This window comes from Morus notabilis, unplaced genomic scaffold, assembly GCF_000414095.1.
Source record: "Morus notabilis unplaced genomic scaffold, ASM41409v2 Scaffold262, whole genome shotgun sequence".
Classification (NCBI taxonomy): Eukaryota; Viridiplantae; Streptophyta; class Magnoliopsida; order Rosales; family Moraceae; genus Morus; species Morus notabilis.
In genome coordinates, this window is record NW_010364747.1 from 338,926 (window position 1) to 353,567 (window position 14,642).

Consider the following 14,642-nt stretch of genomic DNA (forward strand, 5'->3'; position numbering starts at 1 on the left):
AAGTGTCGGCACTAAGTTTTCTTGTAGTGTTAATGATTTACTAATAATGAAATTCTCAACTTAAAGGAACCTTAGACAATTATCCTAACGATCTTACCGTTTGTATGAAACATGTTCAATTCTTAGATAAAAAATTCATCTAGGATACTATTAAGTGATCATTCCAACGCTAACAGTTGATAAATTCGCTTGTATCATATAATGGTTTTTTAGATGTTAAACACTGGTTACAAAATAAAAGGTTTGAACTATTAGTGGACGTTTGGTTCATAGATTCAAAATTATTTTCGTTTTACGTGTGTTTTTTGTGAGAGAAAAATTCTGTAGAGAATGATGAATCATGATTCAAAATGAATGATGAATACATAAAACAAACATCTTTAGGTCACACCTGAAAATTACGGGCTCAAATTTAGCTTGAATTTCATTTTTTTCTATGATCTAATGTCTATTGTCTAATAAGTTATTTTTAATTAAAAACAACATTTTTGGTGGCACCAAAAAAAAAAAAAAAAAAAAAAAACTTGCCACCAGACTCTTCGGTCAGCGGTTAACCTAAGTACGAGGCACGGAGGCAGAACTCAGGAGCTCGCCCAAAAGAGAAAAAAAGGAAAAATAAAAAATAAAAAAAGGATCCAGTTATTGTCACCAGAAAAAGAGAGCGAGAAGAGAAGATTTTAGGGGAAAAGTAGCACGTGCCCTAACTTGACATGGATTTCATGGAAATTCCATGAAATTACTGGCCATTCGAGACCGCCAAATCGACTGTCCACGTTTCAAAACCTCTCCTTCCTGCTCCTTTTGCTACTCTGCGTCCGCCCAACCCCAATTTATATTAGGTAATTCTTTTACATAAATTTTCTTAATTTTTCGTTTTCTTTTCCTCTGTATGTCACTCTCAAAGAAAAACTTTCATTCGCAGAAAAATCAAAATCGAAATAGAGAGAGAGAGAGAGAGAGAGAATAGTTGTTGAAGCTCAGCTATGGGCGCTCTTGCTCCAGTCTCTTCTTGGATTCCCGAAGACGACCTTTTGCTGAAGAACGCCGTCGAGGTAATTTTATAACCGCCATTCATTGTTTTCTTTTTCTTTTTTCTTGGATTGTTGAGAAATCGCTGTAGTCACTTATTTCGTTTTTATTTGTTACTTTGGAGTAGCTTCAAGTTGTTGCTGTTTTTTTTTTTTGTTTTTTGTTTTTTTTTGTTTTTAATGTCATTAGAGTGCTTTAGATTCTGACCAGCTATCTATCGTTATTGCCAAAATTTAAGTTTTAGAGATAAGGAATCAAATGAAGAAATTTCGCCAATGCTAAATAGGGGATTGGAAAAAGTGTAGAACTAATCATATTGCGAACCCGTAACTGGTTTCTGCTGATAAATAGTGGGATTAGAATGGAGTGGATTTTTAATTTTGAAGAAATTTCAGGTTTCGAAATGAAAATAATCTTAAAATAATTATAATAATAAAAAAGAAATGTAAACAATTTGGTAATGTCTGTTTCTGTCATTGTATGAAGATGATGTTTTAGAAACTTAAAACATAACTTCAAAGTTCTTGCCCGGACAATGTAATCTAATGTCCTGTACTTCATTGCTATTAAATGTGGAAACAGGTATTCCAATTAGGAGGCTTTGGGGCTCGATTTTGTATGAACCGTCCACCAGCGTATTCTTTTTATTACATCATTTTTGGTTACCAAGTGCTCAGATGTTTATGTCATTGGTGTTAGATGGATGTTTTTTTTTTTTTTTTTGGTTTCCTGGAAAAGTTTTCTTAGATCAATGGTTTTCTTGAATTTTGGCACAGTAAGCGGGCATTGACGTCTAACCTTTAATAATGAAATTGTAAGCATTGCTGAGGCACATGGCTGACGCCAAGACTTGGGGAACTTGATGAGTGGATGATTTTCGGGGTCGGAAATTTTGACTTCATGCATTGAATAGTGTAGTGGGGAACATTTTAAAATATAATGAATTATTGTACTTTTACTAGGATTCTACATCCCCATTGCTAAACACTTTTTCTGGAGATAATGGCCATTTTCACCATTATCTATGTAATTTGTCGAATTTGACATTACCAACATTGCTGTGGACAACTGGGAAAACAAATAATTTCCCCTAGCCACATTGTCCCCACCTGAAAATATGAACATTTGTGATTACGTCACGTAATCGTGGGCATTTTGATTCATATTGTGTACCAGAAAGGAATTTTAAAATCATCTTATTTGCTGACACTATAATATTACCCTTTTTGAGCTCCTCAAAAGAGGAATAAAAGCATAAGTGCATAGAGCAACTGGATCGCTGATAGGGAACTATTTGGCCCGTTTAATGTTTGAATTTTATTGCGGATTGGGAAAAACTTAATGAGTTTATAATCTCTGGTGTTATCTCACTTTATTTTGAATTCCATGCATTTACTCGTTTAAATGTCCATAATCAGATAGCTTGGGTGATTTTCTGTCCAATATTTCCGTTCTATGTGCTGTATACGTACTAATTTCGATAATTTTGTTCCACTTAATTACTTGGAACTTATAATTTTGTATTGTCTTTTCCTGGGGACATAGTCTGTTCCCTTTAGCTATATTTATCACCTGAATCAGTTACACGAATTTCCACGTGGAGTTATTAATGTCTTTATTCTGTTCACAGGCTGGTGCTTCCTTGGAGTCACTTGCTAAAGGTGCTGTGCAATTTTCTCGGAGATTTACTGTTCGAGAACTGGAAGATCGCTGGTTTTCTATTCTTTATGATCCAGTTGTTTCTGTTGAAGCATCCACAAAAATGCTTGAGTTTGAGCGTTCTGCTTCAACACTAATATCAAAACTCAATAAATTTGGACATTCAAAAGATAACAAATCTGTTACAGGGAAGAGAAAAGCGGAGAGCATTCGTAAATGTTACTATGCTCTGCGTAAAAGGGTCTGCAGTGAACCCTTTGATTCAATGGATCTCAGTTTCCTTGTTGCCCCCACTAACAGTACTTATGTTGGAAATGGAGATGGGCCCTTATCTGGAAATTGCATCCCCGGCAATCCAATCTCTAATCCTTTTGGGCTTGGGGTTTCAGGAATGGATACAATGACTCATGCTTTTCCAAACAATCTGATGGATGGCAGTGCTGTTGCTACTAGTGGTGGTGCAACTATCAATACCTTCCCCACCGGACATCAGAACCCAGTTGAAGAAAACTTTCTGTTCGAGCAAAATAATATACATAAAGAAATTCCTCATATTATTGAAGAAAATATGCGTCCAAAAGATTTGCCAGAACACAACCTCCACAAAGCTGTTGAGCTAGGAATGAAATCCCCTCCTGCATTTGATCAAGTTAATGGTGATCAGTCAAACATGTGCCTTGAATTTGAAGAGAATAAGGTCTTTAATTCTCCTGTTTCAGGATGTGTCGCACCATTTAACAACATGGAGTATTCATCTCCACTGCCTATCTGGAAAACAGTCTCTGCACCCGCTTTGCCAGTAGACATTGGTCTGGAAGACAAGGATCTCTGCGCTGGTGATACTTTTCACCTTCCTGATGATTATGATGCTGGAAGCACAAGAACATCTGGGTACAATGTTCACTCATGCGCCAAGGTGAAAATGGAAATGGCCTATGATGATTTTCAAATCCATAATAGCCCTGAAGGTTATTTGGAAGAGTTATCTAATTCTCTTCTAAACTTTACCAATGAGGAAGAGCTTCTGTTTATGAACGCCGATGGAAAAGATATGATTGATAAGTCATACTATGACGGCCTGAGCTCACTTTTGTTGAATTCTCCAAATGATGCTTGCCAAGAACAAACAAACAATATAACTGAACTGGAGACATCGGTAGCCGCAGCTGTGCGTACTACGGATTCATCTGATCAGTGTCGTGCAGAGCCACTTGACAATAAAGCGGCAAGCAATTGTGATGAACAAATGTCTTACGATGCACCAACCCAGATGCAAGCATCTGTATCAGCTGCAAATAATCAGTTTCCTGAATATAAAGATGGGGTTATTTGCTGCACGCTGAATACTGAGGACCCTGAAATTCCATGCAATGATGATGTTTTTCTACCGAATCACCGAGCATCAAAGGCTTCTACATCACAACCGAAGTTTCAAGGAGCTAATAAACCACGTTCTTTATCTATAAAGGGCGTCTCTAATAATCAAAGAACTAATAACAGGGGACCTAGCCTGATGCATAAAGAACGAAAAACTGCTGGAGAGTCTCATGTATCATCTCAGATGATAGGATCACATGCTATCCAAGAAATGGGTCTGAATCCTCCGGGTAGTAATTTTGGGGTTAAATCTGCAGTTTCTATGTCGGACTCGGCTAATGTGGCATTTAGGGTCGCTGGTATTTCGAGTATAGGTAATCAGATTATTGCAGCAAATACAAGCACGAAGACACTTCTCCCTGAGATGCGGAAGGAAGAGACTAAAGAAATGTTGTCAGCAAAACATCTCAGCTTGACCAATTATTCTATAAAGAGGCCGCCTTTAGGCTCCACTAGTGTTAAAAGCTATGCTCATACAAATTCCATTATCATCAAAGAGGAGGATGATGTGTCAGCTCCAATCAGAGATCAAGAGTCCATAAATGCTGAATTGACGTCCATGAATGTTGCTGTTTCTGAACCAGTTGTAAATGCTCCAACAGCAGATCAAGATTGTACCCCTTTTGAGAGTGATGATGATATTCCTTGCTATTCAGATATTGAGGCATTGGTAACCTCGACTACTATAATACCTTGTTAATAGGTGTAGTTTGATTATTTGATGCGAAACGTGATATCAGATAATAGATATTATTATAAGAGATTTTTTTTGTTGGGTTTATTCATCGTTATAATTAGTCTCGATATTTATCTCGTCTTAAGTCTTATTATTTGTTTTTGTTTTCTTTTGTTTTTTTTTTTTTTCTCTTTCCAAATTAGGATTCTATAGTTCCCTAGCTGAGTAAAGAATCAGAATTGCTTGGCTAATCTTTGTCAGTTGAATTTAGATTGTTGCCTATTATAGATTATTTGGTTGTGCTATGTTTCAGTCGGTACTGTAGGATGAACTGAACATATATGGAAAATTCTCTCTCTCTCTCTCTCTCTCACACACACACACACACACACACACACACACACTCGTCCATTTTCAGGCGTTATTTATTATTTATATGTCCTTTAGATTTTAATTTGTCTTTGCACCTGACCTGCAGATACTTGACATGGACTTGGATCCGGATGATAGGAATTTCACTTCTAGTGAGGAAGGTAATAATCAAGTCAGATTTGGCATTTAGGGAGACATTTTGTATTGGGGGGTTTTGGTTTTCCTAAATTACATGCTCTCAGACGTTACTTTTACATGTTGCTTGTTCAGATAAATATTTATCATTTGCGGTAAACAATGGATATCATGCCATCTTTCAGTTAATTGCAGATTATTGGAAAAACCTGGTGGTGCTACAAGCATGTGCTTTTCCTTCCATGATAAATCTTTAGTCACCTTTTTTCTTTGGGAAAAGTTAAAAACTACCCCTTTATAATAGTGATATTTCTATTATTGACTTCCTTAATCATAATTGCCCCTTTTCTAAATGCCAATAATTCCCTATCATTCTTAAATACCAATTTGGTTGATATGACACTCTTCGTTGAACATCAGTGTTTTTCAAGTTCATCAATTTTACCAAACGTGTTTTTAAAGCTTCTCAGTTTTCTGCTTAAGTCCAAAAACTCTTAAAACAAGTTACCAAACGTGCCCTATGTAATTCCGTCTCATGGTTCAGAGTTTTTTTGTTCTTCTGTATATATATGCAGTCGCAAAATATCAGCGTGAGGGCACTATGAGGGTAATCATAAGGCTGGAACAGAGTGCTCATTCTTATATGCAACGAGCTATTGCATCTCATGGAGCACTTGCCATTTTGTACGGACGCCATTCAAAGCACTATATTAAGAAACCTGAGGTACTATAATTCTATGACTCTAGCTGCGCACTTAGGGTTGTCTTTTAGGGTCCTTGTCAGTGGTGGTGGTGCTTCCACAACCCTTACAAACTTAGAAGGTTTTAGACTTTAATCCTCTGTCTATAGAAGTTTAAATTTGTTATGAACTAGAGTAACACAATACAAAGATATATGCTGCTGCTGCTACAACTGCTATAATTTTTATTTTAATAATCTGAAAGCTTCCACAACCCTTACAAAATCCTAAATCAGAAAATACTACTAATTGGACTTAATGGAATTTCAAGTATGTTATGGACTAGAGTAATGCAATACGGATATACGATGCTCGTTACTGTTATATCAGCCAACTTTTGGTGCTGCTATTAAATGAGTAATATTTTTTATGCAGGTTTTACTTGGTAGAGCAACAGAAGACATGACTGTTGACATTGACTTAGGAAGAGAAAGCCGTGCCAATAAGATATCACGGAAGCAGGTAAGAGGTTCTTTGATCACCTATAGTGATTAAATATTCACCATTCGCATTCACACATCTTGTATGAGTTAAAGATATGATGATGTAGAGATCAAAGCTTCCAAATTTTTACACAAAATGTCAACACTGCATATGTATGGTCGTAACCCTTACAAACAATCTCAAGGGCAGAAGTTACTTTATCTTCAAGTGAGGTTGACATTTTCGTTTCTTTGTTTCCGCTTTTGCTAGGCTATTATAAAGTTGGACAAGGGTGGATCTTTCTATCTCAAAAACCTTGGAAAGTCCTCAATATCTGTGAATAGCAGAGAAGTGGGTCCTAAACAGAGTATAAGCCTTAATTCCAGTTGCTTGATTGAGGTATGTTCCTCTTGTTCCTTATATCAAATTGAAAAGAAAAATTCTGGTCACCATTCTCTATGCTTGTCTCATTAATATGTTTGTTTGACATGTAATTTTATTCCTATACGCTGGCTGTACGCAAACAGCTCACGAACTTGAGCTATGCAAGCTAAGATTTCTTCCATTGTTGGAGAACACGTCTGTTTAGGTCAACATTTTTAGTTGAATAATTTAGCAGCTTTAGGAACCTAGAAGACATCACTATCGTGGTTTATCGGGTCATCGTCAAGCAACTGTTGTCCATAGCATCATTTGAATTTGCATAGAAAATTCAAATCATATGTGAAGAGGGAGAAAAGAGTTTCTAAAGTTTCTGCGAGGTCTTTCGTTACTTGTTTTTTCCTTATAATTTTTAGATTGTTGAAGTTGTGAGCTCTCTAGTCTATGAATTCAGCACGTGTTGGGGCTTTTATCAAGTAGTTACATGTTAAGCCTGAATATTGTTATTTTCTCCCATACTACACGTGAGCGGGGATGATGTTAAATTCATGGTTATTTCCCCACTTCCTTTGATTCTCAAATAAAACCAGTGATGTAGGTTAATTTTGAAACCTCAAACTAGGATCTAATACACAGCCAAAAAACAAAATGATAAGATGCTTCTTATTTGACACATAAATATATACTAATAATGCCATACATGTGGATTTTCAGATTAAACGAATGCCGTTCATATTCGAGATGAACCAAACTCGGGTTAAGATGTATCTGGATAGCATTGCGAAGAATACTGGAACACAACAGCGACATTTATGAAAGATTGCAGAAGTACAAATCAACGCGGAAGGGTAAATTCTCATCAGAAGGTGCTTTTTACTTTTAATTAAATGCGCTTTCTGGGTTATATGCGCTTCTGTTTAATCTAGTGAATAATGCAAGTGCACTTCTTTTCAGAACGAACTTTTTTCCACTTTTCCTAACCTTAGGCAATTTCTTCACATGTTTTTTCAAATGTGCATTGCTTGATATCTTCTTTAAGTACTAGTTCTTCCTCAATGAGAGAGGGGAAAAAAAAACACACACACACACACAAATAAACAAATAAGTTACCGTAATTGGTTAAGGACGTAGGCTGAACAAGTTTTTCACTCAACACGTGAAATTGAGGGACCCTTAGGCCATGGGTATTTTCCAGAATTTCGAGTGTGGAAGTGTATAATTGGCTTTCAGGCTCAAAATGTTCTCGTCTCATCAGCCGAACAGTCCAAAAGGACCCGAAGTTATGCAAGTTATATAAGTCATAATTACACTACATGACAAAATTTCATACATTGCGTTGAAATTTAACATAATTTTCAAAATATTACAAATATAGCAAAACTCATATTGTAATTATTATAATGATATCATATTTTGTACAATGTAATATGATATAATCATTATTTTAATGACATAAAAAATGATATACAGCTTTGCTATTCTTGTAATATTTTAAATTTTTTGTTAAATTTAAATTTTGATATTCAAATTTTGCTGTGTGTGTAGATCACCTTAGTTATAATGGGCGGTGAAAGTGGGCCAAAATTAAATGAGGCCCACGGTCGGCCTTTACTCTCGCCTATCTTTAGCATTTTTTCTAATATTGGGAAATTTTATCGGCACTCCAAATTTTTATTTAGACACCCTCTCATATTTAAAATTAAAATAATTTTCTTTTTTAAACTAAATATCATATAGTTCTATAAGTACCGTTATATACGCCCACCCCTATATATATATATTTATTATTATTATTTTTTAATCCTATTCTAAGATATGGTTGTTGGAAAGATTTTAGGGTTGTTTGGTACATATACTCAAAACTCAAACCATATTCTTCTACAATGTTTTCCTCTTATGAAGAATTTGAATAAAAAAAATTTCTTGTCAATTGATCTCTCACAAAGAATTTGAATCAAAACTTAATTTATGGTTTAAATACAATTTCTAAACGGGCCTTACTTTCCCTTTATTTATGAGTGAGATTAGTGAGATTTGATTCTTTCTATTTAAACGTTTTTTTTTTTTTTTTTTTTTTTTTTTTTTTATTTTTGTCCAGGATTTGAGCAAAAATTCTCAATGCTTTCATCTTTTTCATCCTGCAAATATATAATTACGAACCAAAATCAACATCAACTCTAAGAACAACTTCATCAACAAAACAAAACACAAAGAAGAAAGAAAAAACCTGTATATTGAATACATTAGAATAATAAAATAGTAAAATCAAACCCTTTTACAGCTAAAAAAAAAGAACAGAAAACAAAGGGAGGAAAAAGAATTATAATTTTTTTCCCTTTTAAGTTTATTTTAGAAGCTCAAGTCACGAAGAACAATTCATATCACACTCCAGCTTGTTGACAGTATTGCCATATGTAAAATTAAACTTTCCTGCAGCAAAGAAAAAAAAAAGGAAGAGAAAACAACCGAAGAGTAAAAACAGAGAATATATATATATATATATTAAAACTTGATGAATCTTGCTTTACTACTTGGTGAACATAAAACTTTTATTAGAGTTTGGGTAAAAAGTTAGGGTAGATGATTGTATAATATCTTTTAAAAATTTGAAGAAAAAAAACTCCCAACACCCTTTTTCTTCAAGTTCATACTTTACGTCAAGGAGAAATTGCTCATTAACCATATGGTTCAAGTCATCTCATTCAAACTAGCAACAAAAAATTCAAATGGAAAGGTTTCTTCTTTTTTTTTTTTTTTGGTATAGTTCAAAATTTCAAATGGAAAGATTTAGCCAAAAAAATAGGAAAGTAAATATCTTAAATAAACCGATTTTTACGTGTAAAAATATGAGGTGTACACGAGTATTTATGGGAACTATGAGATTTTAAATTTTTTTAAAAATAATTTTAATTTTCAAATATATTGGAGTATCTTAATAAAAACTTGGGTGTCAATAAAATTTCTTTTTAATATATTTATAAATTTATGATAAAGAAGGAAAAAGAGGTTCATCCTCGATTGGGTTTTTTATTCTGTTCTGTAAGCTTCAAAACCCAGAAAGTAGCTGACAGAACCTAAGGTCTTTAATGCAAACTGATTATGTAATTCACTGATAACCTTCTGAATAACAGTAGGATCATCCCCGGTAATTAGAATGTCATCCACAGATTAAAATGATAATCAGTTTACCATATTGTTGCCTTCTAACAAACGACAAAGTATCTGACAAAGAATTCACAAACCCCCACTGCAGCAAAGCATATTTTGGCTTGTCAAACCAGGCACGAGGGGCCTGTTCAAGCCATATAAAGCCTTATGTAGACGGCACACATGATTACGAAAAGCTGTACTTACAAAACCTTCAGGCTGATGTATAAAACAGTCTCTTTCAGTTCACCTGAAAGCTTGAAAACTGAGCAACAAGTATAGATTTCTAGAGAGAGAAAGAGTAAGATAGAGAGAGAGAATTTGTGAAAATGATTCTCAGTTAAGCATTTCACTAATTAATTAGCTTATATACATGACTAAGGTACTTGACTAAGTCGGTTACAATACAACTTGCTTAACAACTCAAGAGAAGGGGAAACAAAATATGTATGCGTCTTTGCACAACTCAAGTCATGATTAAACTCATATTGTTATAGTGTTTATTTACATAAATTTAAATTTAACTTTTTATATAGTATTTTTTTTCACATATATAATTTAAATTATAATTTAAATTGTATAAATGAACACTATGTTTGTCTTTAACGTCCGACTTCAATCTTGCCCATTATCACCTTTTTGTAGGGTCTATGATCAAATCTTCAGCTTACTTCCTTCTTAGAAAGAAAAAGTGAAACATGGATTACATTTATTTTACCGATTTGAGTTTAAAATTCAAATTTTATTATAATAAAAAGTTCTTAAAAATAATTACATCTAATTCTTTTACTAAAATAAAAAAATTCTTATATAAAATCACATCTTAATTTAAATTAAAATTAAAATCTAATGAATTAAACGGGACAATAATTTTCATTTTCCTCCTCAATTCCTCTCAAAATCTCCCTCCTCTCTTTCAATCAGTTCTGAGTATTCTGACGTCTTCTTTTTTATTACTGTTTATTGTTCAAACGTTAGCGGAGATCACAGTCAGTAGTCTCTGAAGTTAGATATCTTCCTTTCTAGTTCCAAACGCAGATTAGATCCAAAGCTTCCTCAAACACGAAAAATGTCAATTTTTTCGCTGCTACTATTATCACTCCTCACAAAACTACTATACGTAACACATTCAATAACCTTCTCTGGAGACATTAAAGTCCTCGAAGATCTGAAAAAGGGGCTGTTGACAGTAAAAACTCGTCAATAGAAATAGGTCGGGTCACCACTAGGTATCCCGTTGGATTACCGGCTTAATATTGACTGTATACTCAATATATGCAGTGAAATGTTTGTGGTATTTTTTGTGTAGTGAGCAATATGAGAAAAGAAAAATACTTGAAGTAGAAAAATACAAAATTTATAGTGGTTCACTCTTATAAATGAAGAGCTACATCCACTGTAGTTTTATATTCTTTTTTGAGATTGTTACAATTTACACTAACAATTGCTCTCTCGTTCTTTTCTCTCAGGAAAAACCAACCTCCTTCCTGTATGAGGCTTCTTCCTTTTTATAGCCGAGCTTCCTTCGTCGGGTGGGTTTTCTTTGTAGGCAAAAAAGCACTCAAGTGGTCTGCCTTTTTAGGCCCAGACCGTAGCCCACTAATCATTTTTGCAAACTGTTCACTCAGTCAATTAGTCTCCCATTACGGCTCTGTGCGTACTTGTAACCCTTTTCTATCCCATGTAGGGCGGTTTAAGGGTTTGCATTTAATGTCTGTACTGCAGACATCTCCCATTTTCGCACGCAACTTGCGATGTCAGGCTTTCCCCTCTTCGGGCATTTCTTTCGCTGTCTCTATTTGCTCAGTCTAGTTGTCTTTCTTGGCAATTGATTTCATCCCGAAGGATTCCCGCCGTAAGGTCGACGGTACGACCTGTCGTCGTCATGAGGAGTCAGCGTCTTAAGTTGGGCTTCCTCTGCAGCAGAGGGGAAAGGAGTTCCCAACGTCGAGGGTTGTTACATATTGAGGAAAAACAAAACCACGTGTCACATTTGTCCACGCGTCATTCACATTTTCCCAGGGCTCGACCTAAAGTCCATAACTCCGGGTTCTTGCGTGAGCTCTTGGGACTTCTATGTGGATCCATGCGACCACCTCTTAACAAACCGCTTCACTTGCGGCTTCAGATGCGACCGGCTCGTCTCCGGTTTCTCCCGGGTCACCGAGATAACCCTCGACCCGACCGGATACTCGGGCTTTCTCGGCTCGACCGTCTGGAACCTTCCTTACCTCCAAAAACTCGACCTCTCCGACAACTCCTTCCACGGTCCCATTCCCGATTCCCTTTCCAACTTGACCGGTCTGAACCGGCTTTGCCTCTCCATGAACTTGTTCACCGGTCCGGTCCCTGGCTTGCTCGGCTCCCTCTCTCTTCTCGAAGAGCTCTACCTCGATAACAACTTCCTCGTGGGACCATTCCTTCGAGCTTCAACGGTCACGTAAGCTTGAAGCGGCTCGAGCTCCAACGAAACAACCTCTCCGGTGAGATTCCCAATCTAGGCTCGCTCAAGAATCTGTATTACCTCGATTTGAGTGAAAACAGATTCTCCGGCGAAGTTCCGGCTACTTTGCGGACCTCACTGGTGGAGCTCTCTCTCCGAAACAACAGCCGGTACGGAATCCTCCCGAATAGCCTGGGCAGTTTGGTAACTTTACAGGTTTTGGGTCTGAGTTACAACGAGTTAAGCGGGCGAGTGAGATCGTTCCTCTTCGATCATCCTTCGCTGCAACAATTGACGCTCTCTCACAACAGATTCTCCTCCTTGGAAGTAGTAGATAATGGGGGTGTCAATAGTAGATTGATAGCTCTTGATCTGAGCCACAACGAACTCCAAGGTCTTTCGCCGGCGTTTATGGGGTCGATGACGGAACTCTCGGCTTTGTCGGTGGAGCACAACAAGTTTACGGGGATGATTCGGCCGCAATACGCCGTCAAAGCGGCGGTTCGCGGGCCCGGAACGTCGCCGTTTCAGAGGCTCTTGCTGGGCGGGAACTACTTGTTTGGGCCTATCCCTGGGCCCTTATTGGGCCTGAAGGAGGGCTACGTTAACGTCAGCTTGGTGGATAATTGCTTGTACTGGTGCCCTGACATGTTCTTCTTTTGTAAAGCTGCGGATCAGAAGTCTTTGGTGGATTGTAAGAGTTTTGGGTTCTATAGTCCTTGATACATACATTGCTGAGTTTTCTGTAAACTTTAAAAATAAAGAAAGAAAACAATTTTTTTTTGCGTTTTTTGTTTATCTTGTGAAAGCAGATAGAAAATGGACCATACTTGTGCCCATAGCACTTGTCCCGAGTACGAAGACTATAAAGTTGAAGGGTGAAAAAACAAACAAGACTAGTTTTGGAATATGAGTTGTGGTTTCCTATGTCTTGTGCTATATATGCATAGCAATTTTTGAGCATGGGCAAGGAAAACGATAGTCCTACTTGGACTACTATGGACCAAATTAAGGTGATAGAACCGTTTACTTGGATAGGTTACATATGACCTCTGACGAGTGTGATGTTTTTGTTTAGCTCGCAAAGGTACATTAGGAAAGCATAGCTCTGTTTGTTTTTTAATAACTCAAACGGTTGTTTAGAATTCAAACTTTAGTTCAGGATTCAAACTGGTGTTTGGGAGACAAAAATTTAATGACAATTCAAATCATTAATAATGGTTTAAGAACAACTTAAACTGTTGATTTTAAAATTCACCACTCCCTTTAAATTTTAACAATCTGAAACATTGTCAACAATTCAACAGTTTTAGATTCTATTTTTTCTCTCTTCAATTTCAATATTAAAAATATCATAATTTTTTTTAATTTTGATTGAGATGATTTTTTAATGTGTTCATAAAGAAGAGATGAACAAATCCCCACACATATTGTATATTTTTTAATGTCATTTATAATGAGATTTTATAATATTTATTACAAAACTCTAATAATAGTTTTTAATATTTTATTCAAATACAATTTAGATTTTATTTACAATTCAAATTACAATTTATTTACATATCCAAACAGCTGTTCAGATTATAGTTTAAATCACTGCAATTTAAATTATACACTTCTAACTAAAAAATTCAAAATCTCTATAATTTAAGTTGTGTACGAGGTTAGTGGTTTGCCCATTTTAGTTGGTTCAATGTTCCCAAAGTCGCAACAAAAGCACATGTGTACGTCCTACCCCTAGAGCAGGCCCTGCACTAGATCCTTTCGAAATCGAATCTGAACTGAACCTAGCGCATTTTCAGCTGAGAAAATTGGGCCGAAACGATTGTAATATTGTTCTTCTTCTTGTTGGCTTATCTCAAAAATCAGCATTTATTAGACGTAAATTATGTTGATTATTTTTTTAAGGGAAAAATTATGGTGATTATGACACTTTGGTACTTGAACTTTAAATTTTAATAAATTACTTTTTTTTTCTTAGTTTTGATCTCTTATTAGCTTGTCTGCACTGAACTTTTAATTTTAATAAATTACTTTTTTATTTTTTTTCCTTAGTATTGATCTCTTATTAGCTTGTCTCAAAAATTTGCACGTAATGTAAATGTTTTCATAAAATTCCAAGCTAACTCTGTAAAATTTCAAAAATCTTTTGTCAGTTTTATTGTGAATAATCAAAACTGAAAAAAAAAACAAATAATAAAATTCAGGAAGTAATCTATCAAACTCAAAAGTTAAGGGATTGAAATGTCATAATGTTCAT

The 14,642-nt window shown here is 35.6% G+C and overlaps 2 protein-coding genes across 2 annotated transcripts; both read left to right on the forward strand.

Moving 5' to 3' along the window:
* Nucleotides 1-607: 607 nt before the first annotated feature.
* Nucleotides 608-7,775, forward strand: LOC21402359. The gene is made up of 8 exons (XM_010106974.2): nt 608-839; nt 923-1,052; nt 2,660-4,735; nt 5,220-5,274; nt 5,824-5,972; nt 6,364-6,450; nt 6,682-6,810; nt 7,507-7,775. Exons 2-8 carry the CDS (start codon nt 984-986, stop codon nt 7,606-7,608), a joined length of 2,667 nt encoding a protein of 888 aa, XP_010105276.1. The 5' UTR covers nt 608-839; nt 923-983; the 3' UTR covers nt 7,609-7,775.
* A 4,049-nt stretch (nt 7,776-11,824) lies between these two features.
* Nucleotides 11,825-13,165, forward strand: LOC21402360 (leucine-rich repeat receptor-like protein kinase PXL1). The gene is given in 3 exon segments (XM_024171413.1): nt 11,825-11,876; nt 11,962-12,354; nt 12,357-13,165. Coding segments are annotated over 3 exon segments (1,194 nt in total). The 3' UTR covers nt 13,106-13,165.
* The last annotated feature ends 1,477 nt before the right edge of the window (nt 13,166-14,642 follow it).